Here is a 21,936-nt window from a genome sequence, read left to right on the forward strand (position 1 = left end):
ACCGAAACCTTCCCAGTGAGGTTAGAATTGGTATTCTTCTAAATCTGAATGCGATCCTAATTCCCGAAACACCAATTCTTGACTGTAAAAGCAGCCCGAGTGTTGTGAAATGCAACCTTTAAACATTGTGTTATTTCTTGCACATAATAAGGTACACGACCCTATAGAGTGCTACCATCAGAAGGAATTTACCGTAAAATTGCCTATATAAACGGACGCGTTCCTTTTTTAATACATTCCATTCTCTTCACCTCTGTACCGTGGCTCTTTTATTTACCCACATAATATTGGGATTTGCTTTTTTTATTTGTATTATATAGGTTTTTTTTGTGTGCATTTTTTTTTTCTTTTCTTTTTTTATTTTTTTTTAATTTTTGGGCAAAAAATAAAAATAAAAAAATAAATAAAATGTAAAAAAATATTTTTTTTAAAAAAATAAAATAAAAAAATGACATTATTTGTCTGGAACGGAGCTTGTTACTTAGCATGCATTCCTTGTAAATATACACTGACAATTTCTATTCTGTTTTCAGCCGGTAAAGTAAGAGACCTCTGCATTACAAGAAGCTTCCCGTGGATTTTGAAATCATCTTCTAGTTTTAAAATTCATAGCTTCCTAAATTGTAGCATTAAGGAGAGTCAGTAGGAAATAATAGAAAGGGGGGTTGAAACAATAAATACATAAATGTGTTCTTTAGATTTTTTTTTTTGCCATCCAGAAATATGTATTCTCAACCTCCTCAGGTGCATTTAGAACTCATTCATTTGGGATGGCGGAAACCAAGCTCTCAAAATATGTAAGTATTGTATATATTATATAGAATTTGTAAAACATACAACATATACACCTTTTCTACATAAATGCACACAATATATATATATATATATATATATATATATATATATATATATATATATATATACAGAGCTTGGGATTTTTTTACCTAATGAAATTAAAAATAATAGAGAATGTTAGGTAAGGAACAGCCTCCCAGCAGAAGTGGTAATACAGTGAGGGAATTTAAACATTCATCGGAGAGAGTCACGTGGCTCCTGAATCGGGGCGACTAGATGGGGCTGAATGGGTCTGCCAATTTTGCCAGTTTGTATGAATCTCCAAAAACTAGGAGGGACCCGCAACGGAAGAAACGAAAACAAAGTAAATTGCTCTGAATTTTCATTTGAATGAAAGAGAAAATTAACACTTGCACGCTCTCTCATTCACTCTCTCTCTCACACTGTCCCTGAATGTCTCCCTACCTCCACTGCCAACCTATTCCATGTCCCTGTCTCCTTACCGCGCACCACCACTTCTTCTCTTGCATCTTCTTGTTCTTCTGTCTTCTTTCTTAATTCGCTGCTCCATGTGTCTTCTTTCTTCATCTGCTCTGTCTTTTCGTAGGCCGGAATAATGCAGACAGATTTGCTGAGAAAGGAAGATGCAGAACATTTTCTCTATCTCAAATCTGTCTTTGTTATTCTGGCCTTCCGGTGAACTTCCACAAAATGGCGGGGCTCCCGGAGGCGCCACCACTTTGTAGAAGAAAGAAGACAGAAGAACAAGTAGATGCAAGAGAAGAAGCAGAGCTGCTCTGCAAGGAGATGGGACACGGAAGTGGAGAAGGAAGGGAGACATTCAAAGACAGCATGAAAGAGAGTGAATGAGAGTGTAAGAGAGCTTGAATGAGAGTGTGAGAGAGTGAGAGTGTCAAAGAGCAAGAGAGAGGAACTTAGGGTGAATGGCCGCAAATTTTATTTCCGAATGTAAAATTCCCTCCGATTTTCATCCAAACCGAAAAGGGCAGGACATTTTATTTGTTGTCCGAAAACAAAGGGACCAAAAACAAAACTAGAAATTTGTCCGAATCATTTTTGGTTCATTTGTACAAATCTAGCCTGATCTGCTGGCAAATTCTGTGTTTCTATGCTAATTTCCCTGTGGTCTTCTGCTAGAAAAGATTTGTTTTCTACAAAAAAAAAAAATGTTCTCCAAAGCGTTATAAAAATTGGTTATGTTCGTTGGACAAAAGGATAAAAACATGCAGAAATCGGAAACTATTGTTTAATTTCACACAGACACGGTTTATTGGGATTTCAGTGTGCCGGGGAAACATCCGTGTGTTTGATTTCATCACCTTCCAGCCAAGTTGAACCGACAGACCCTTCGCACCAGGAACCTGATAGGAATTTCATAAACCCTTCCAAGGAGCTCTCAAAAAAATATATATATATTTCAAAAATTGCATGGATTCTGCGATATCCCATCTGGATGCCGTGTGAATAAAAACAACTAATAAATTATATTATTATAGTCTAAACAGAAGCTGCCTCTTTAAACATTTATAAATAATAACCCTTCAAATTAAAGACAAAAATAATCGGTTAGAGAAAATACTACCTTACCGTAATTATTATTTTTTTTAAATAATTTAAAAAATATTAAATCTAAGCATATTTGTGCATTTCTTACTAGGCAGCATAAAATATCCCAACCAGGGGCAAGCCCAAATTCTTAAAACTGACCCATTGGCAGGGATGGAGCTCGGTTGGGTGATGTTTGGTGTTATATGTTGGTTAGTCTCTGTGTAAGCATGTATGTTAGTGTTTTTATGTGTTGTGTGGATATGTGTGTTAGCCACCTAAAGCTACTTGGCCCAGATAGTGCCAGCGCTCCCGAGATCACTAGGAGGAGTGATTTTTTTTAACATAAAATGGTGTAAACCTTGGCCATCACTTGGTATCGGGGTGAGGGTACAGGGGAACACGCTGAGGTCCTTTAATTGCAACCCTTGCCATTCTGAATAATTATAATAATAATAATAATAATAATAATGAATTGTTGGCATTATGCTGCCCCCTGCTGGGAATTCCCAGTCAGCGCAGACAAGAGCTACAGTTAACCCACGCAATCAACAAACATCAATAAAAGATGGATTAAACTTGAAGGGGAAGTTCAATGGAAATAAAAAATAAATCTGAGCTTGTAAGCAGCAGCGTAGATGAAAGGAGAGCTTTACTTCAGCATTCTCAAGGGAAAATATGCATGACGTGGCAGAACATTGGCCCTTGGTGTGGTGCAGGGGGGCCACAAGGAACTAGGGGACCCCCAAAGGCTTCTTGATGCACAAAAGCATCCGTCTGCTGTATAGATGTGTGTAATTTATTAACAGGAATACGCAAGATGTTATGTGCCCCTAGGTTTTTTTTTTAGCTGTATAATATAACTACAATTATTTTATAGGGATACAGACTGTACATGGAATTGAACTAAGAGTAAAACGAGCAAAGCTGGGCGGAGCTTGCTTAAAAGTAGGAAGGCTTTTGTCAGAAGTAGGCGGGGTTATGTTAAGCCCATCAAAGCTTAAATGAACCATAGCCAAAAAAATTCATGAAATATTGTAAATTTTTAAATTTTAAGCATCATTTCCATCAAAGCAGATTATGTTTCCGTGAATAATATTCATGCATAAAAGCCGGTTGAATTACGAAATTAAGTTTGAAAAAACCCAAAACTGTAAAAATTTAACACATTTGTAAAAATTAAATATCATATAAATATTAAAATATCAACCAGTAAGAATATGATATTAATAACTTAATTTATAAGGGCTTTTATACATTTAGCGCGTTTAGAAGCATGGATGTAACGTAACAAAGTTTTATGGAGAAGGTGGCAGATAAATGGACTAGCCTCCCAGCAGAAGTGGTAGAGGGTAATACAGTGAGAGGGGATTAAACATGCATGGGATAGACATACGGTTCCTGAATCTAAGACGAGACCAACGACTGATTAAGGTTTTACTGCAGGAAAAATGGAAGACTAGATGGGGCCGAATGGGGCCGATCTGCTGGCAGGTTCTCTGTTTCAGCAGGGTTAGTAATCAATCATCGGAAGTGTTTTAGCGCCATCTAGTGCCATTAACCATAAACAGCGCCCCCTTTAGTAAAAACCCATCTTTTTGCGTGAAAACACCCTTACCGGTATCTCTAACAATAACCACAATTTAAATGTTATCAAATCCCCCCCCCATTCCCCGTAAACCCCTTCCAACAGCACAGCGAGGAGGGAAAGTATTTCACTTTTTTTGTTTTTTTTGTTGCGTATTCTGACCTTCAAATGTAATTTGATGAACTAAATATATTTGTCCTACAGGTTTGAAAAGTCCATAGTAAATTTGGAAACATAATTGGAAGAAGCAAACTGCAGAAAGTAATCAGCGAACTCGTACGAAGTCAGCATTCTTAACAACATCAAGGTGAAACGCGCGAGCGTCCTGCGAATGCTGAGTCCTGAGCGCGGCCAAATCGCTGTCTACCCGAGAGCCATTAATTGCATTTTGCCTAAAAGCGTTATTAGCTGAACTAGACAACTGAAGCCGTACCAAATAGGATCGCCGTTATTAAGCTTTCTTTTTTTTTATGGCTTATGGGTTTTCTACCTTCTCATTATCATAATTGTTTTCTATCGGCCCGTAGCAGAGATGTTTACAAAAACAATTGGATCGACGTCTATGATACGATTTTTCTTTTCATAAATATCCAGAATTTACAATATGGACGATAACCTCATTCCACATTTATAAAACTTTGATAAAAAAAAAAAAAATACATATATATTTATAAAATTGTAATTTTATTTTTTTATTTTATTTTTTTTTAACGAATTGGTGTTGTCGTTATCCTGTACGAAATTTAAATGGAATCATTTACAATCATCAAAAAAACTAGACGAAACTAGGATTGTCAGACTGTTTGCGGATAAATATTTAGTTGATTTAATTGAGTTCACATTTTTTTTAGGGAAATGCTTAATCGACGTGTGATGCCAAAGTATGTACTGATAGGTTGTTACCATAGAAACCAAAATGGCTTCTTAAATGTTTTGGTATTCAATGGCCGCCGACCTCACAGCAGAGAACCAGGATATGATGTCATATCCTGGCACTCGATGACTTAAAGGCACATAACACCTTTCAAAACCATCTACGGAGGTTGTGGAGGTCAGGGACTGATGCCCCATAAACCTTAATGCTTCGGCATATATTTTGGACGAGGCTCGGCTTCCAACTTTGTGGGAACAGTTTGGGGGGAGACTCTTTTGAATTCCAGCGTGACGAAGCCCCGGGGGACAAAGCAAGCGCCATAAACACACGGCTGGATGAGTTTGGGGAGGAAGAACTTGGCCGGCCGCACAGAGCCCTGACCTCAACCCCATCGAACACCTTTGGGATGAACCGGAACGGAGATTGCGAGCCGGGCGTCTCGTCCAACATCAGTGCCGGACCTCACAAACGCTCTACTGGATGAACGGGCGAAAATTCCCACAGAAACTCCCCAAAATCTCATGGAAATCCTTCCCAGAAGAGTGGAAGCCGTTATAGCTGCAAAGGGGGGACCAACTTCATATTAATGCCTATGTATTTAGAATGTGATGTCATCAAAGCCCCTGTAGGTGTAATGGTCAGGCGTCCCAATACTTTTGTCCATATAGTGTACCTCCTCCTCTGGTTGGCACATCGCTGAAAGTGTTAAACACTCGCTCGCAGAATTTTACGACTTAACGCCTCTCCGGGATCCCAGGTGCTTTACAGTTTCTTCGCCAGATTACAAACAGAGATAAACTTGTAAAAACAGAAAATATCAGCCCAGAAGGATGGCGGGATAACGCGTTTTGTATGTAAAGCGTACGGCTCTGACGCTCAGCGACCCCCCCCCCCCGCCGTAACCAACCATTGACAATCGGTCTTTTAATGACATTAGCCGCGATGAAGGCTTCTAAACGTGTCCGGGTATATGAACACATTCAGCGGTGGGGTCAGGCCCGCGCGCCTCACATTTATATGCGCCACAAACATTTTGATTGCCTGCCACAAGCAATTTGTGTATTTATAGCCGCCGAGAATATATTCTATCTTTAGGCGTATTAAGGTGAAGCCCGGATCTACCTGATGTAATCAGATTTCATAACGGCCTCGAAAATGAAAACAAAATTGTATTCTTTCTTATCATCCCGCGTTACACTCGCAGATTTGCCAAATAAATAGGTGTGACAGAACAATTGTGATCGTACAGTCCTGAAACATTGAAATGCAAATGGGTTTTCAATGCGGCCGGGGAGGCGAGCCTGCGCGAATCCGCACCGTATTTAATAACCGTATAATGGGAATTAGACAGACGGACGGATACCTAGGCGGAGACAGACAGACGGAGGGCTGGGAAGAACAGACTGCGGGGCTCTAATACAAACAGGACCATCGGGGGGGGGCTTTCGCCGAGATACAAACAGACTTTGAGACGTTAAGACTTTTTAATTTATTTTTATTTTATTGATTTGTTTTTTTGGGTGTTTTTTTTGGTGTTATTTTTGTCATGGGACATAGAAGCAAAAATGGGAATATAATCCACTAAAATGTATTTTTTTAATTACAAAAAAAAAAATACCGGTAATAAAGACAGTATTCTAGTGATTTTTATTCCACCAGAAGATTTGCAGACGGGAAAAAAAAAAGTAATAAAAAAAAAAGAAAAAAGAAAAAGAAGGAATTGAAGGGGTTAAAATGTACAGCTATAGTCAAAACTCATTCGCACCTTTCTAGAAATACGCGTATTCTCGAAGCATCACATTAACGCCGTTAAAACTATATATATATATATATATACATATATGGTAATTTCTGCCCTTTAGGCCAAACTGCCCACGCGTTTCGCTCTGCGGTGCGAAATGATGTCATGAGCCGCTGCAGGAAAACATGGAAGCATTATGGGGTAGGCTAATGTCATTCGGGGCAATCTTATCCACAGGGCACTGACCTGGACCCAAGCCACACAGGGATGCATAAATGCCAAGTGTCCCTGTTTAGGATGGACAGTCCCACTCTCATCTAATAATGCTCCTCTTCTTTCCCCTTATAATGTCTTGTCTTTCTCAAATAATATATATTGATATTTTAGTGTTCCATATACCTTATAAAGGGATGGAATAATTCAACATTTTCCTGTTTCTTTGACATTTTTGATGTAGCGCTGTTTTTTTACGCCAGGACTTCACCGGACTCCGTTGATGGAATGCGCTAATTATATATATAACGTGGCATTTGTAAATCTCTATAACGTGGCATTTCCCAGGCACTGTTTGATTAACTCTTGTAAGCGGATTTTGACCCTTGGAAATGTTACTAGTAATGAGGGGGCTGTAATAAGGACAGGGGGCAGGTGGGGTAAATCCGTTACAGCCAGAAATCCGTGTTCCTTCTAAGGTGACTCACCGTTAATGGAAATTCCGTTTCGAATCCACTCCACAGGTATTCAGCCAAGTATCGGTATTTCAAAGAAAAGATTTCCCATCATGCACTTTTCACTCCTTATCATATACATTTTTAACGAATTTCGTTAATTCATGCAAATGTCTAAAAACGAGAAGGGAGCCCCCGACGAAACAAACGAAAACGAAGTTAAAAGCCTGCCTCTGATAGCCGGCTAAGAATGATGTTAGTTGTGGACCAGATGTCGCAAAGTTCCGATGTGTGATGGAAAATGCATTATGTGACCCCCTATGGAGAAAAACATTTTTTTTCTGCAGATTATCTTTGCCTTTAATATCACACGAAGATAACGTTATATATATAGATGGAGAATATTTGATTTAATGGGCACTTAGGTTGACACAGAACACGGCTACAATATATTTAAAATATCTCATCTCGGTGCAAATGGACTTTAAAAAAAAACCCATATAATTATCGGCACTTAAAGCTTTTCTTGTGCTGATCTCCCATTTGGCGGGGTTTAAACGCTACGTTATTCACATAATAATGTAGATTCGTCAATAAAGAGGGAAGCAACACATTGTGATTTTTTGTATTTATGATATCTGAATGAAAAAATAAATACTGATGAATCATTTAGTTGGTGAAGCAACCGACTCTAAATTGTACTGAATGTTTTTGCATGTTTTATGGAATAAATTATAAGTTGTTTTGACATTTTTGGGAACTGTCACCGTTTTGCCCCAATTTCAGGTTCTCGGGGGTCGCACAGTCTGGAGCCGTCTCATATTCTCCCGATATCCGAGCATTCTGATTGGTGCTTTTCTCCGTACTACTATATCATGGCTGGAATCCCTGCTTGACTTCATTCAGAAGATCTTTACCTCTTGACAAGTCATGGTTTCCAGGACCGTTACTTGCACCATTTGGTTGCCACCATTAGCAAGTAACCACACTTGAGTTACTAGGGTGTTGAGTGGTCAATCGAGTTAACCCTCAAACTCAACTGATCAAATACAAAGTACAAAGTGTAAGTTGTTTGTGAGGGCATGCGAGTGTCTGCAACTTTCCATTTTGCAAGCCACAGGTGAGGGCATGCAATGTATTTTTCTTTGTTGCAAATGCTAATACAAGGTGGCTTTGGTGAATTATAAAGCATCCCAGTCCGGCACTCTGTCCCGGTGCGATTCACTCCTCTTTCAGTGAAAAAATATCCTATTTTTAATAATCAGAGGGATTTAAGTGACATAAAGGACAAACTCAGTATATTAAGCTGTATACAGTAAATTCCCGTAATGTGCGGATTCCATCAATGGAATGGATAAAGTATAATTTCCATAAACAGATCAGAGACACTTATTTTTATTCAAAAAGCCAGTTATTAAAAACATTTTTTTTTCAAGTAACTGTAATTAACAAAACTCGTTTTCTTGTAAATAGAAACTCGAAAATATGCATTTTACGAAAGAATTCGGAAACAGTAGTCATTTTTATAAAGGTTTCTGATGACAGCGAAATCTATCCACCCTCTATAAGCACCATTTATACAAAAAGAACGTTATGTGAAATGTGTTTCCATGGAAAAATATTAATTTATATATAAATTTCAAGTATTAAGGGCCTTTTTATCTATGCATAAAATAAAACATTTAATCCCTTTTATCCGTCGTTATTTTAAATTCTCAAGAACTATACCATAAAAATTCTATAAAAAGTACTAGATGGCTGCTTCCTAAAAAAAAAAAACAATTCTGCTGTTTCCTTCAAATATTTTAGTTTTAGCGAAGAACAAAAATGGGTATTAAATATATTAAAAATAATCTCTTTTTTCCTCTCTAAAAATAAAATAATAATAGTAATAATAATATAGCATGAAATAGGTAATGTGCTCAAAATGTGCTTAAAATAAATTACTAAATGAATACATAAAACACACTTAAAATTTAATAAAAAAAACAAAAATCCAATGTTGTCCCTTCCTTATAAATCCTTAATATTTTTCATGGCCGACTCTACCGGTTCTGGACTATGCAGGAACGGGAAAATGACTCTAACAAGTTACTAATAAATACTAATAAGCATGTTTCATGTGGGTTCAATACTCTGTGCAAATAAAAATAATATTAATAATAAAAAAAATCTTGATTTACAAAAAAAAAATAAAAAAAAAAATCCAGAATCCTCGTGATATGTAGGTGTTTCGTCCGGGCGTTGAGGATCCAGAGCTGACCGTTGACCATCTTTGACGTTTCAGATCTTAAAGCTCATCGTGGCGTCTCCTAAGCGGCCACTTCTGATGGCCCGACACGTATTTGGCTGCCGCGTGAACCAGCCGCATGAACTCCCCCACATCGAAGGCGTAATTGGTAAATTTGGGGTGTTCTCCCAGAGTCGGATGGTGCCCCTTGACCAAAAACAATAACGAGGTCCGTGAGCCGCCGGCGTTTATTTTTCTTTATCGAGAGACAAGTTAATTAAGTCATCCTGGACACACAAACAACTTTCATTTAAAAACCCGCGGGATCTATTGATCTTTTTGTGTAGGACACGCACTGAATTATTGGCAGGATCAACTAGCAGCCAATTAATTTGCCTCCGCTTCTTTCTCCTGCTCTCCATGCGCGGCCGATCAACGTAAAGGGACTGGCGAGCCCAATGTACCTATAATTCAGCAGGGATATGTGCAAATCCCCCCAAAAAATTTCTGAACTTTCCCGGCCAAATCTGGATTTGTTGAAATCTAATTAATTATTTTTTTTATTATTATTATTTTATTTTATACAATTATTATTATTATTTTTTTTTTATAACCCTTAGCCCAGTGCTAGAATATTAATGTGAAGGAATGAGCATGTTTATACTTATATCTGCTTTTTAGGGTTTTTTTTAGTTATTATGTACCATAGAGAGATATTATGATTATTATTATTATTATTATTAGTTAAATAATTATCACATAAAATGCCTATAGAATAATTACGTTTACCTTATCCTGGGGAAAGACTTTGTCTTTTTCCGTCCACGTGATATAATGTATGCCTCGGAGGCGTGCCAAGTCTAAGTAACAGTGTTGATCTTCGCAATTATACCTTTAAAACATAAAAGCAACCAATCATCGTTGGATTAACGCGAAACGCGTTGTCGTCAGAATTCTGCAACAAAGCCCTTTAATTCTAAACATTAAAGCTCAACCAAGCGGTCTGGACTTGCTTTGCTGAGAATGCTTCTCAGGGTTAGAGATAAAAGTGGAGTTAGGGTTCTCTTTGCTTGCTGTACAGCGCTACAGATTATGACGGTGCTATAGAGATCAATAAATAATAAAAAATATTCTAAAATAATCTGGAGCTGCACACAGATCTATCAGCCATTATTGCACGTTACTGTAACAAAAAAATTGTATTTTCTTATAGAAGTTTTCTTTTTTTCCCCTGCTTTATGGAAAATTATTTTCATTTTACGTTACTTTCTGACAATCCAGTGAAAAATATTGGGACTCTCCAGACACGAGTCGTGGGAAGCGCTCATTCTGTTCTCCTTAAGAGTCTATAAATAATTATTGAAAATTCCATTCTTGAAAGTCATTGAAAAAAAAAAAAAAAAAAAGCCTTTTCGGGGCAACGAGCAACTCGGTTCTTTGGCAACCAAGTAACACAAAATGTCAAGGTTGAGAAAAAAAAAAAAACATGACACGTGTCATCATGTGATGTCATGTTGTTTGCCCCAGAAGCTCTGTTTTGGGGGGTAATTACAAAAAGCAGCATTGATTATTTGCCCATTATGGCAAATTAACCCTTTCATGGTAATAGTTTGATGCCGGCTAGATCACAGAACATAAACGGCTCCCCTGTCGTTGAAAATAGCATAAAAACCAAGACTTACAGCTCAAAAATGACAGCCCAGTCGGGTAGGAATAGTAAATGTGTGAGACCAGCGCCGTGCATCCCGATAAATATATCAGAGTTATGGGTGATCCTCAGTTGTTCCAGGAATCCGATATGCCTGTTGAAAGAGAAGATGTCACGATAGAGCGGTCTCCATTGCAGGGCTGTATTTAGCGGGTTGCGATCCCGTGTGGTCAGACACATTGTGTCAATATAATAACGGATTTTGTTTATTTATTTATTTATTTTTACAGACCATAATAAAGCTGGAATAAATCATTGTTTTTTTTTTTATAACACTCCCAAAAAAACTCTATTTTTTGCACTTATAATTTGAATAATAATAAAAAAAATCTGAAACTTACCTGTACCTGTAATCTACGACCTGAACTTTAAACAAAGGAAACTTCTCCAGCGCAAGGACCAGCTAGAGAAAAAAAATATATATATATATATATATAAAGATAAAAATTAAGAACATTTGACTGCTTTGTATATTATTAAAGAAAAAAATTAATAGGAAATAAATAAGTATAAGTAAAGTAGTTAATAATTAATAGTAATTAAAAGTTTGTCAATGAGAAGGTAATTCTGATTTGGATAACAATAGTTTTTGTGGTACTGGGAGAGTATGATGTTCGGTTACAAAAAAGAAGAAGAAAAAAAGATTTAGGTGACATTCAATGATTCATTTATGTTTGGGGGGTATTTTTTATTTAACAAATGCAATTCCTTTATATCCTTTCCACATTTTACTGAGAGGGTGGTAGGTAAATGGAACATACTCTCAGCAGAGGTGGTAGAGGGTAATACAGCAAGGGTATTAAACATGCATGGGATAGGCATACGGCTCCTGAATCTAAGACGAGACCAACGACTGATTAAGGTTTGAGTCTTTACAGCAGGAGAAACAAGCAGACTAGACAGGGGCCGAATGGGGCCGATCTGCCAGCGGATTCTATGTTGCTATGGTTACACAGAAAGCAGAGTAGAAAATATGTCCAAGGATACTATTTTTAGTCTCTAAGGAAGCTTTATTGCTTGTTTTGAAAAACGTCCAGGACAATCCCCAGACCAGGGAGAATCTCGATTCTAATGTTTGCGGTCAGCTTTCCCGGCGCGTTTCACAACAATGTGACGAACGTTCGGTTCTCAGGACACGTAGGAAACAACGAGAGATCGTATAAGATGTGAGCCAATAACGTTTCTAAAAAGATATTCATCGGTACCTCATCCAAGTTCAGTATCCTCCGAAACTCCGTGCTGCGTACGAGTATGGTGACTCGAACGGCCTCCTCCTAAACCCAACAATTACGAGAAACGTCCATGAATATCGTGGCCGCGCCGCGTGGCGTCCTGTCCGTATCCTAATACATATCATCTAACCAACCTGTATCCTAATACATATCATCTAACCAACCCGTATCCTAATACACATCATCTAACCAACCCGTATCCTAATACATATCATCTAACCAACCCGTATCCTAATACACATCATCTAACCAACCCGTATCCTAATACACATCATCTAACCAACCCGTATCCTAATACACATCATCTAACCAACCCGTATCCTAATACACATCATCTAACCAACCCGTATCCTAATACATATCATCTAACCAACCCGTATCCTAATACACATCATCTAACCAACCCGTATCCTAATACACATCATCTAACCAACCCGTATCCTAATACGCTGTCTTACCACATATAATCTAATCAAGACCGACATTGAATAAAAAGACATTGATTAGAATATCCTCCTAAACATAGGAGTAAAAAGATCCCAGGCTGGTTCTAGTTTTTAATAATTTACACAACTGTTTAAAAGTTTGGGGTCACATTTTGCCCATTAAAATATGAAAATGGATCAGATATCCAGCACAGACGGGGTTAATGTTGTAAATGACTATTTTAGTAGGAAACGGCTGATTTTTAATGGAATCTCTTCATTGGCATACAGAGGCCCTTTATCACTCTCATCACTCCTGTGTCCCAATGGCCCTTTATCACTCCCATCACTCCTGTGTCCCAATGGCCCTTTATCACTCCCATCACTCCTGTGTTCCAATGGCCCGTTATCACTCCCATCACTCCTGTGTTCCAATGGCCCTTTATCCCTCCCATCACTCCTGTGTTCCAATGGCCCTTTATCACTCCCATCACTCCTGGGTTCCAATGGCCCTTTATCACTCCCATCACTCCTGTGTTCCAATGGCCCTTTATCACTCCCATCACTCCTGTGTTCCAATGGCACGTTGTGTTCGCTGAAGTTTAAAAGGCTAATTGATGGTTAGAAGCCCATATTGTAATTATGTTACAGCCAGAAATCTCCTTGTTTTCCATGAAAACAGCCGAGTGACCCCAAACTTTTGAACTGTAGTGTATCTTAATAATTGACGTTTTTGGTGGAAATTGTGGGGATTTCGGGTCAGGACAGAATGTTTTACCTTTAAAGTGTCCTGTTTGACGTTGAGCCGGTGCAGCACGTGCTGAGAAAACGCTCTGAAGAGTCCTGCGCTCCGGCAGCTCGAGATCTAACAAAAAAAACAACACAAGCGTTTGGATTTTATGACGTCGTAAACGCGAGAGCGCCCGTCTTCACACATTATGTCTGCTGTCACCGTCTTCCGGAACGTGCTTACCAGCGGGGTGTTATAAAACAAGCCGTATCTCATCCGCGGAAGCAACGCGAACACCGCTTCCTTAACGCAGACCTACCGGCACAAACACGCAAAATAAACACAAAATCACCAAACAGCTACATTTCAACTTATTAATTATTTCAGCAGTCTCTCCTTGGGTCCTCGAATCCCTGGTGCCCCTTTTTCCTCCCCTGATGCCCGTCTTTTCTAGGAGGTCAGAATGTTTGCTGGGTATGAGGGGATCGCAGGGTTCTACGGCCCTAAAATCCCCGATAATGTGTATAGAAACAGCAGGGAATGGGTTAATAAATTAAACGGGGTAAATTAAACCCATTATTGTTCTCCTAGATGGCTATAAAACCCAATAAAATATTTGGGAAATCCGCGTCTTTGATATGTTGGGTGGCGCTGACCAACCGGCGGCCATCTTTGATTTTTTTTTTCAAGCGCCAGGTTCTTCGCTAGGCCGATATCACGTGTAACTAGGATCTCCTCCCTTAGCTTCTGTGAGCACCTTCCCCGTACCCACCCTCTTAGAATCGTACGCTTTCAGGTGTGTGACCTCATAGTCCGTAAACGCTTTCCACGTGTCCGTGAACAAATCGCCGTAGCCGTAAAAACTCTGCAAACACACAGAAAGGGGAAGACCGGGTGAAAACAAAAAAAATTACTTTTTTCAATGAAAATTCCCCCCCCCCAAAAAAAGCCCCCCCCCAAAAAACAAAAACATTAGAGAACTTTTTTTTTTTAACGTTGTCTACAGCAACGACCTATCAGTGAGTCCCATGACAATTAAGCATTCCCGGCATAATTATAAATAATGATTAAATAATTATTTCCAATGTTTTTATTTAGTTAAAATAATATTAGAATTGTTTTCAAAAATATACATCAATTCAATAATGTTACAGGATTATTAACCATTTAAATGAATGGGACGCATTTTCTTACGGTCAGAGGGGGGGAGGGGTTGGCATTTGTGATGAGCCAAGCTGTCCGAACCAATGAAATATCGCTTTTAATGAGTGGGCGTGTGTGGCCGCAACAAATCACTTCTCAGAGTCTAAAGCCTTGGCAGGTGAGCTACCAATCTAACAATAACGGTCTATTCAGTCACTTTAATCTCTCCCTACAGAGACGCGCATGCCGACCGCGTCTCCAGGACCTGCGCGACCTCCGATAAGCCCCCTGAATAAAGTGGGGGGTTTCACGGCGTTATAAATCAGACGTGGTGTTTTAACGCCGTCCGGGATGCCGCTGCGGGGAGGATATCCTCATCGCTTAATGTAACTGGGAGCCTGCGATAAGAGCGCTCCGAGATGACATCCTGCAAAAACAGGACGCGGCCGGCCACGAGCGCCTGCCAAGGGCGTCCAAAACAGCACGGGGTCCCGGGGAACATCAAACAAAGGCTTTTGTCTGAAATACCCATAAATAAAATCTATTTTTCGGCCAAAGCGGTTATTTTTCACACCGTATCATATTTGTACATCAATGAGAAGCAAAGTAAGGGAAGAGGGTTGTAGATAAGTGGAACAGCCTCCCAGCAGAAGTGGTAGACGCTAATACACTGAAACAAGACCAAGGACTGGTGATAATACTTAAATCTGCATTATTTGCTGAGGGTGAGGGGGGCATTGGACTGACTCTTTAGAAATGGAATCATACGTATTAAACGTTTTTATACGGTTACGAGACCCCCGTAAAATGAAATACGCGTTTAAACTAAACTTGGCAGAGAATAACGCAGACTTTGTGACAAACAGGAGGCGTTTCCTGTTCTCACGCTTTCAATAACAGAGTTGAAAGAACACGGAGCCTTTAAACTTACGAGAGGTGTCATAACTTCTAAAGCGGTGCTCATAAAGTCACATTTTCCACGAAAAAGCACGGTGATAATTATTCTGAAATAATCAAAAGTTTGGGGTCTGGCTGTAACATAATCACAAAAGGGTTTTCTAACCATCAATTAGCCTTTTAAACTTAAATTTGGGTCAGCGAACACAACGTGCCATTGGAACACAGGAGTGATGGGAGTGATAAAGGGCCATTGGAACACAGGAGTGATGGGAGTGATAAAGGGCCATTGGAACACAGGAGTGATGGGAGTGATAAAGGGCCATTGGAACACAGGAGTGATGGGAGTGATAAAAGGCCTCTGTACTTCTATGAAGAGATTCCATTAAAAATCAGCCGGTTCCAGCTACAATAGTCATTTACAACATTAACCCCGTCTGCGCTGGATTTCAAACGACTGATTAAGGTTTGAGTCTTTACAGCAGGAGAAACGGGGGCCGAATGGGGCCGATCTGCCGGCAGATGCTGTGTTACTTTATTATATTATGTTTGTCTCTTCCTTTCTTGCGCTCAAACAAAGCCTAATAAAATATATTAAAAATTATACTAAAATCTCAAAAATCTCACGTGTTTTTTTCACTTACTGTATCCCACATGATTATTTGAACGTCGGTGCTGAAAGAATTGTTGACGTGCTGAGTGATGTAAAGATTGACAAAATCACAGAAGTGATGGTACATGTTAACGCCTGAAAAACAAATCGCGTTATTCCTTTATAATGCTACATTTTACATCATATAACACAAAACTGTCCAAAAGTTTCATATTTTATCTGCTTTGTACCCAAGATTTATTAGCATCTCCAAAAACATCATGGGACGATCGCTGTGACGTCGGGGCAACAATAGATTTCTTAATGCAATATATATATTTAATAGTTAAAACGCAATGACGTAGTTTGCTCAACATTGGGGTTACCTGCATCTAATTTCATGAAATACGTTGGTTTTTCAATGATGATGTCACACTGTCTGTCTTCTATAGGTTTAAAGCTCAGGGACGTATAATTCTGGAGTTCCGCAAACCTTTAAGGAAAACAATGACAAATTACCCCCCCATCTTACACGTCACACGCACACACACGCACACGCTTATTCTGATGAATCAGGGGGTTAATGGAAGAAAGCAGATTCTATAAAAGCTTTCAACTTTACAAAATGCCAAGCTGAATATGAAAAAAAATAAAAATAATAATAATCAGAATTATATATTTACATATAAATTGCTTTTTGACCAAAGAGGCTCGAAGCATTCTACAAAAAAAACAATTAAAATAAAAAAAAATAAAAAAAGAAGAAGGAAAATAAAAGTATCATTATGATTTACGGAAAAAAAGAGGAAATAAATGAAATAAAGGGTGGATATAAATTAAATAAAAAAAAATAAAAGCTGCAAACCTAAATCTTTACATTCTTTCTGTAATTATGGATCAGAACTCCAGAATTGGAGCTAAAGTACGAAATATATGTGGTTTTTTTTTCTTACTTGACCTTTTTAATTCTGTTTTGTTCCTTTTTAAGAAATAACATGGCTGCCTTCCAAATGCGGTTCCCGTTGGCCTATAGGAAATGACCGTGTCACGGGAGCTTGACATTATGGCTTCCTATTGTTCGATAGTCACCATTAAAAGTGCTTTTTACATTTATTTTACGGACGTCCAAAAGCTGGCCGGGAGCCACCTATGGAATTCCTGTCTACGACAGCCATGACTCCCAGCTTCACTCACTGGTTCCTTAGAGTCGCTCCTCAAGAACTGAGGTTCCACCACCCAAGAACATTCTATAAAAGCATGGGAATTTTTTGATGGGTCGTCCGGGACAACGACCTGACTTTACAATATAACAAGAATTATAATAATAATAATAATAAACCAGGAAAAAAATAGGAAGAGACGCTGGAAATTCTAGAGAAAGTTTATCGATAGAAGCTCCAAGCACCTGGAGAACCTCAGATCTTCCACCCACGCGATCGATAACCGTTACAGCTGACCAGCAAGGACTTATATTGATTTTCCACCGCGGTACTTGTAAAGAAATTAATTAGTACCTCTGGTTTCAGACTTTGATTTATACGGCTGGTGTTTAATTACAAGCATCCTTCTCTTATTTTAGGGAAAACAGCCTACTTGCAAAAAAAAAAAAACGTAAATTACCGTTAGGTCAACGACTACGATTCTAAATAAAGCAGGATGGAAAAATAAATGTTATGTAATCGGCGGTGAAACGTATATAATTGACGGAGAAACGCACCAAGACTGCAGGGGGCTCTTCCGTTGACCTTGAGACGTCAGTTTGTCGGAGTCGAGATCACAGTGTCCTCCTATCTCTCCCTTCTGCAAAAAGTCTTCCTTAAACCTGAAAGAAAGAACTCGAGGAAGTAAAACAAAAACGACAAAAAGTTGAGTTGCCGATCAGTCTGTGCTGGCAGCTAGGACATTCTGCCCTTATATCGTCCTCATCTTGGCTGTCAAGCTAATTGCTGGGCCAGTTAGTCGCGTTGGTCATATCCGTTGGCAACCAAGTCTTCTAGTCAAGTCATCAGTCTTCGTTTGTTAGGCTGGTGAGCAAGGTGGTTGCCTACTTCGGCAGTCCTATCAAGCTGAATGACCTTCTGCACCAATTCTCCTCCCAAGGAGTTGACTATGGTGTTGGAGACCATTTTGAACTATGGCGGTTGTGTTGTCTTAAACTGTAGTGCCTTCGACGGTCATCTTCACTTAAGATAACAGACAATTTGCTCAAATTTAGCCAACTAAAACAACTTGGCATTTTCGACCTCAGAGTTTTTGGGCAAAGAAGGGAAAACACACAGCAGACAAACCTGTCTTGGCCTCTCCTTGGTTTTCTCAAATCCAGGTACAGGTTTTTGGCCCTGCAGTGCTGGAGATAGCTGGAACAGGCCAACAGTGAATCCCCCTGGGGACAAAACATGGGTAAACCATGGTTATGCCCTGTAAGCCTATCGGGAAATGGATAGTGGTCTCAAAATAAAAGGACAACATACCTGCCCCCGGGGACGACACAATATTTGGGTTTCAGCCTTTCTCTCTTTTACATAACCAAAGTCAGCTTGATTCCAAAATATCTCCTGAGCTTCTTCCTTGGTCCTTGCCCTAGGAGAACAGGCGACCATATAATCAAATGAAATGCGCTTATGCAAATTAGTTGATCTCAACATCAGCGCAATATTCAAGGCACTTTTCCCGTTCTGGGTCCAAAACAATATTACGTCAACTGGAATGTTCTCAGCTCACGATCCAGAAGAAGACTCATCTTTAGAGTCGCCACGGCTACAGTGTTAGGAACGTGAAGCTACGATAAGCCAATAAGTGATACTTTATGGCAATTCCCAGATTCCAAAATGGAATGTCATTAAAGGATTAAATAACCATAACATAAAAGCTTAGTAAATTAAAAATTAATATATTTTGTTTTGATTGAAGCCGTCAAGAAAAACTTACCAACCAAAGTCTACGTGGTGACAAACGGGGTAACTGAACCGATGGTTCTCCTTACACGACTTCTCATAACCCCAGCAGGAATTCAGGTTACCCAGATGTTCCTAGAGATGGTAAGTAGCTATTATTTCAGTGACAGAGCTGCGGAGAAGCAGAGACAGAGCTGCGGAAAAGCAGAGACAGAGCTGCGGAGAAGGGGAAGCAGAGACAGAGCTGCGGAGAAGGGGAAGCAGAGACAGAGCTGCGGAGAAGGGGAAGCAGAGACAGAGCTGCGGAGAAGGGGAAGCAGAGACAGAGCTGCGGAGAAGGGGAAGCAGAGACAGAGCTGCAGAGAAGGGGAAGCAGAGACAGAGCTGCAGAGAAGGGGAAGCAGAGACAGAGCTGCTGAGAAGGGGAAGCAGAGACAGAGCTGCGGAGAAGGGAAAGCAGAGACAGAGCTGCAGAGAAGCGGAAGCAGAGACAGAGCTGCAGAGAAGCGGAAGCAGAGACAGAGCTGCGGAGAAGGGGAAGCAGAGACAGAGCTGCGGAGAAGGGGAAGCAGAGACAGAGCTGCGAAGGAAGAGCGCAGAAGAAGAAGCGGAAAAGGAAAAGCTTTCTCCTTCATTTCTCCCTCGTCATTGGGGGTCCCTCCTCATTTCGCACAATTGTACGAATTAAACAAAAGTTGTTTAGATTAAAATTTGTATGAGGTTACCCGTTACTCTAATCTGCCGATGTACTCACGCTGTACGGGCAGCGGGGATCCTGGCTGCAGTAAGCCGCTATGTGCCTGTTGTTGTGTAGGTAGTACGGAATGTGATCAGCGGGCAGATTAATCTTCTCGTAATCATACGGAGGTGTCGAGCTGTCCCCGAGGGCCGAATGAATTTCATCTTGGTTGGAGAGATGGATTAACTGGAGAAGCGGCACCAATACTAAACGCAGCATGACAGAGCCCCGCGATCTGAAACACAGAGCAAATGAGATTACGCTCCGATTTTATTCCCCGTTACAATGTATCTGCTCTATGGAACGGCAAATGTACATTTACTGCGACTGGTATGGCGGCCATTAGGATTTCACATAGATGGGGGCCAGAGAACTTCAGGACAGGCAATGTATCAGGCTATGCTGGATCTGCCACAGGCTGCCACCGATCTCAGCTTCCATGAGATGACCTTTTAAAGTTAATATCTCCAAAAACAATTAAAAATGTTTAAAATTTTAATTTCCCACTAAAAATAAACCAATTGTGCCTTCCATGTCAACCCTAATGGTGCAACAGGATCACTGATTTTTATTGGTGAAAAGGGGTGTGGCCTAATTATAACCCTGCCCATTCCCGACCAAACCCCCACATATTTTAACTGTTCCATGCCCACGTCCCCCACTCCTGTGCTGCAGCAGACTTTCTGGGTGCCTGTGAGGCTCAAACATGTAATACAGATTCCGGATACAGATTCCGGAAGGGTCCAGAGATTTTAGACACCCCCAAAGAAGGCAGATCCCCTACTATTAGGAATCTTAGGAGGGTATCCGGGTCGAGAGGAACCATATGTATCACGTCTAGGGATCTCAAAAGGAATCCTGGAACTTTTTATCATTAGAACATGACCTGCGCTATAACTCACCAAAGCCCGTAATATTAACCCTTGCATGATTGTGCCACCAGCATTAAATGGGGATACATAGCACAGGGGCAACTGCTTGCTCCTGCATTAAAAGAGGGGTATTTCTCTAATTAGCATTGTCCATGATGGGTGGCAATAAACAAGGTCCTTTACTGTACTTATAAAACAAGCCATGATTATATTTATAATACCTGGAGGGATCAGACTTACTGGACATCAGGTGCCCTTAATGCCCCCAACTCTCATCCCTCTTACTGACTGCCATCCAATACTTTACTGCCAGGTTGGCAGGAGAGGCCTCTGCTTTATAATCACGTGATCAGAATCCATAAATAAATACAATGTATCCATTTCCATTGTCAATGTAAACAGACCGGTATCTGTTTGTAAACATGTGATCTCTGGAATCGGGAACTTTATTTCATCTTTAAAATATATACATTTATTTTTTTTTAGAATAAATGGGGTCTGGGATGAGATGGGGGGGTACAGATATGGGGGCATTTTATAAATATAAAAGGGGGTAATATGCACATATACAGCATCTCACCATCCCAGCAGGTGCAGGGTTAAAAGAAGTCTGATCGTTCCTAAAAGACAGACAGACGGACAGTCTCTAGACCATTCGCTCTCTGTGAAGCTGATCAGGGGACTGTGCTGCGCTACGGAGTGTGTTGGCGCTATGGGGGGGTATGCAGTACGGTGACCCAGCTCACCCCCTCCCCCTCTCCCTCTCTCACCCTCCGGTACCTGATCCCCTGCCCGGTTCCCGCTGCTCTCTGCCCGCATCACCCCGGGAGAATGGCATACACCGCCGGCAGCTGCACGGCACCGGAACCCGGGAGAGGAGGGCAGGACTGGGGAGGAGATGAGGGAAGAGGGAGGGAGAAAAAGAGAAAGGAGGGGAGGGGAGGAGAAAAGGGAAAAGAAGAGGCGGGGCTGCGAGAGAGAGGGGGAAAGGATGGGGAAAAAAGAAAAAGGAGAGGACAGGAGGGGGGGTGAAGGGCAAGGAAGAAAAAAAGAGAGGAGAGAAGGCAGGTGGCAGGGAAAAATGAATAGAATGAGGCATGGTGAATAGGATGTGAAAAGGGTATATATAATATATGAGGAAAGGGAAAAGAAAAAACAGGGGAAAGAATGGCGAGAAGGAGAAGGGAAACAAATTAGAACAAATTGGGGAGAGGGGAAAGGAAAGGAGGCATAGGACTGGGG

At 40.2% G+C, this 21,936-nt stretch overlaps 1 protein-coding gene across 2 annotated transcripts; it reads right to left on the bottom strand.

Annotated features, from left to right (window-relative positions):
* Positions 1-9,324: 9,324 nt before the first annotated feature.
* EOGT (EGF domain specific O-linked N-acetylglucosamine transferase) lies at positions 9,325-21,562 on the bottom strand. 2 transcript variants are annotated; one of them, XM_053469339.1, is made up of 16 exons: positions 21,475-21,562; positions 19,838-20,057; positions 19,118-19,218; positions 18,661-18,769; positions 18,478-18,572; positions 17,907-18,011; positions 16,576-16,682; positions 16,242-16,345; positions 14,330-14,422; positions 13,801-13,872; positions 13,606-13,692; positions 12,376-12,444; positions 11,512-11,573; positions 11,145-11,264; positions 10,252-10,354; positions 9,325-9,669 (listed from the first exon to the last, which is right to left on the bottom strand). In XM_053469339.1, the coding sequence occupies exons 2-16, from the start codon at positions 20,039-20,041 to the stop codon at positions 9,523-9,525; spliced, it is 1,578 nt and encodes a 525-aa protein (XP_053325314.1). In that variant the 5' UTR covers positions 20,042-20,057; positions 21,475-21,562; the 3' UTR covers positions 9,325-9,522. The 2 variants fall into 2 exon arrangements, with proteins under 2 accessions (XP_053325314.1, XP_053325312.1); XM_053469337.1 differs by having other exon boundaries at positions 21,465-21,542.
* Between the last annotated feature and the right edge of the window lie 374 nt (positions 21,563-21,936).

Source organism: Spea bombifrons, chromosome 6 (assembly GCF_027358695.1).
Source record: "Spea bombifrons isolate aSpeBom1 chromosome 6, aSpeBom1.2.pri, whole genome shotgun sequence".
Taxonomy (NCBI): Eukaryota; Metazoa; Chordata; class Amphibia; order Anura; family Pelobatidae; genus Spea; species Spea bombifrons.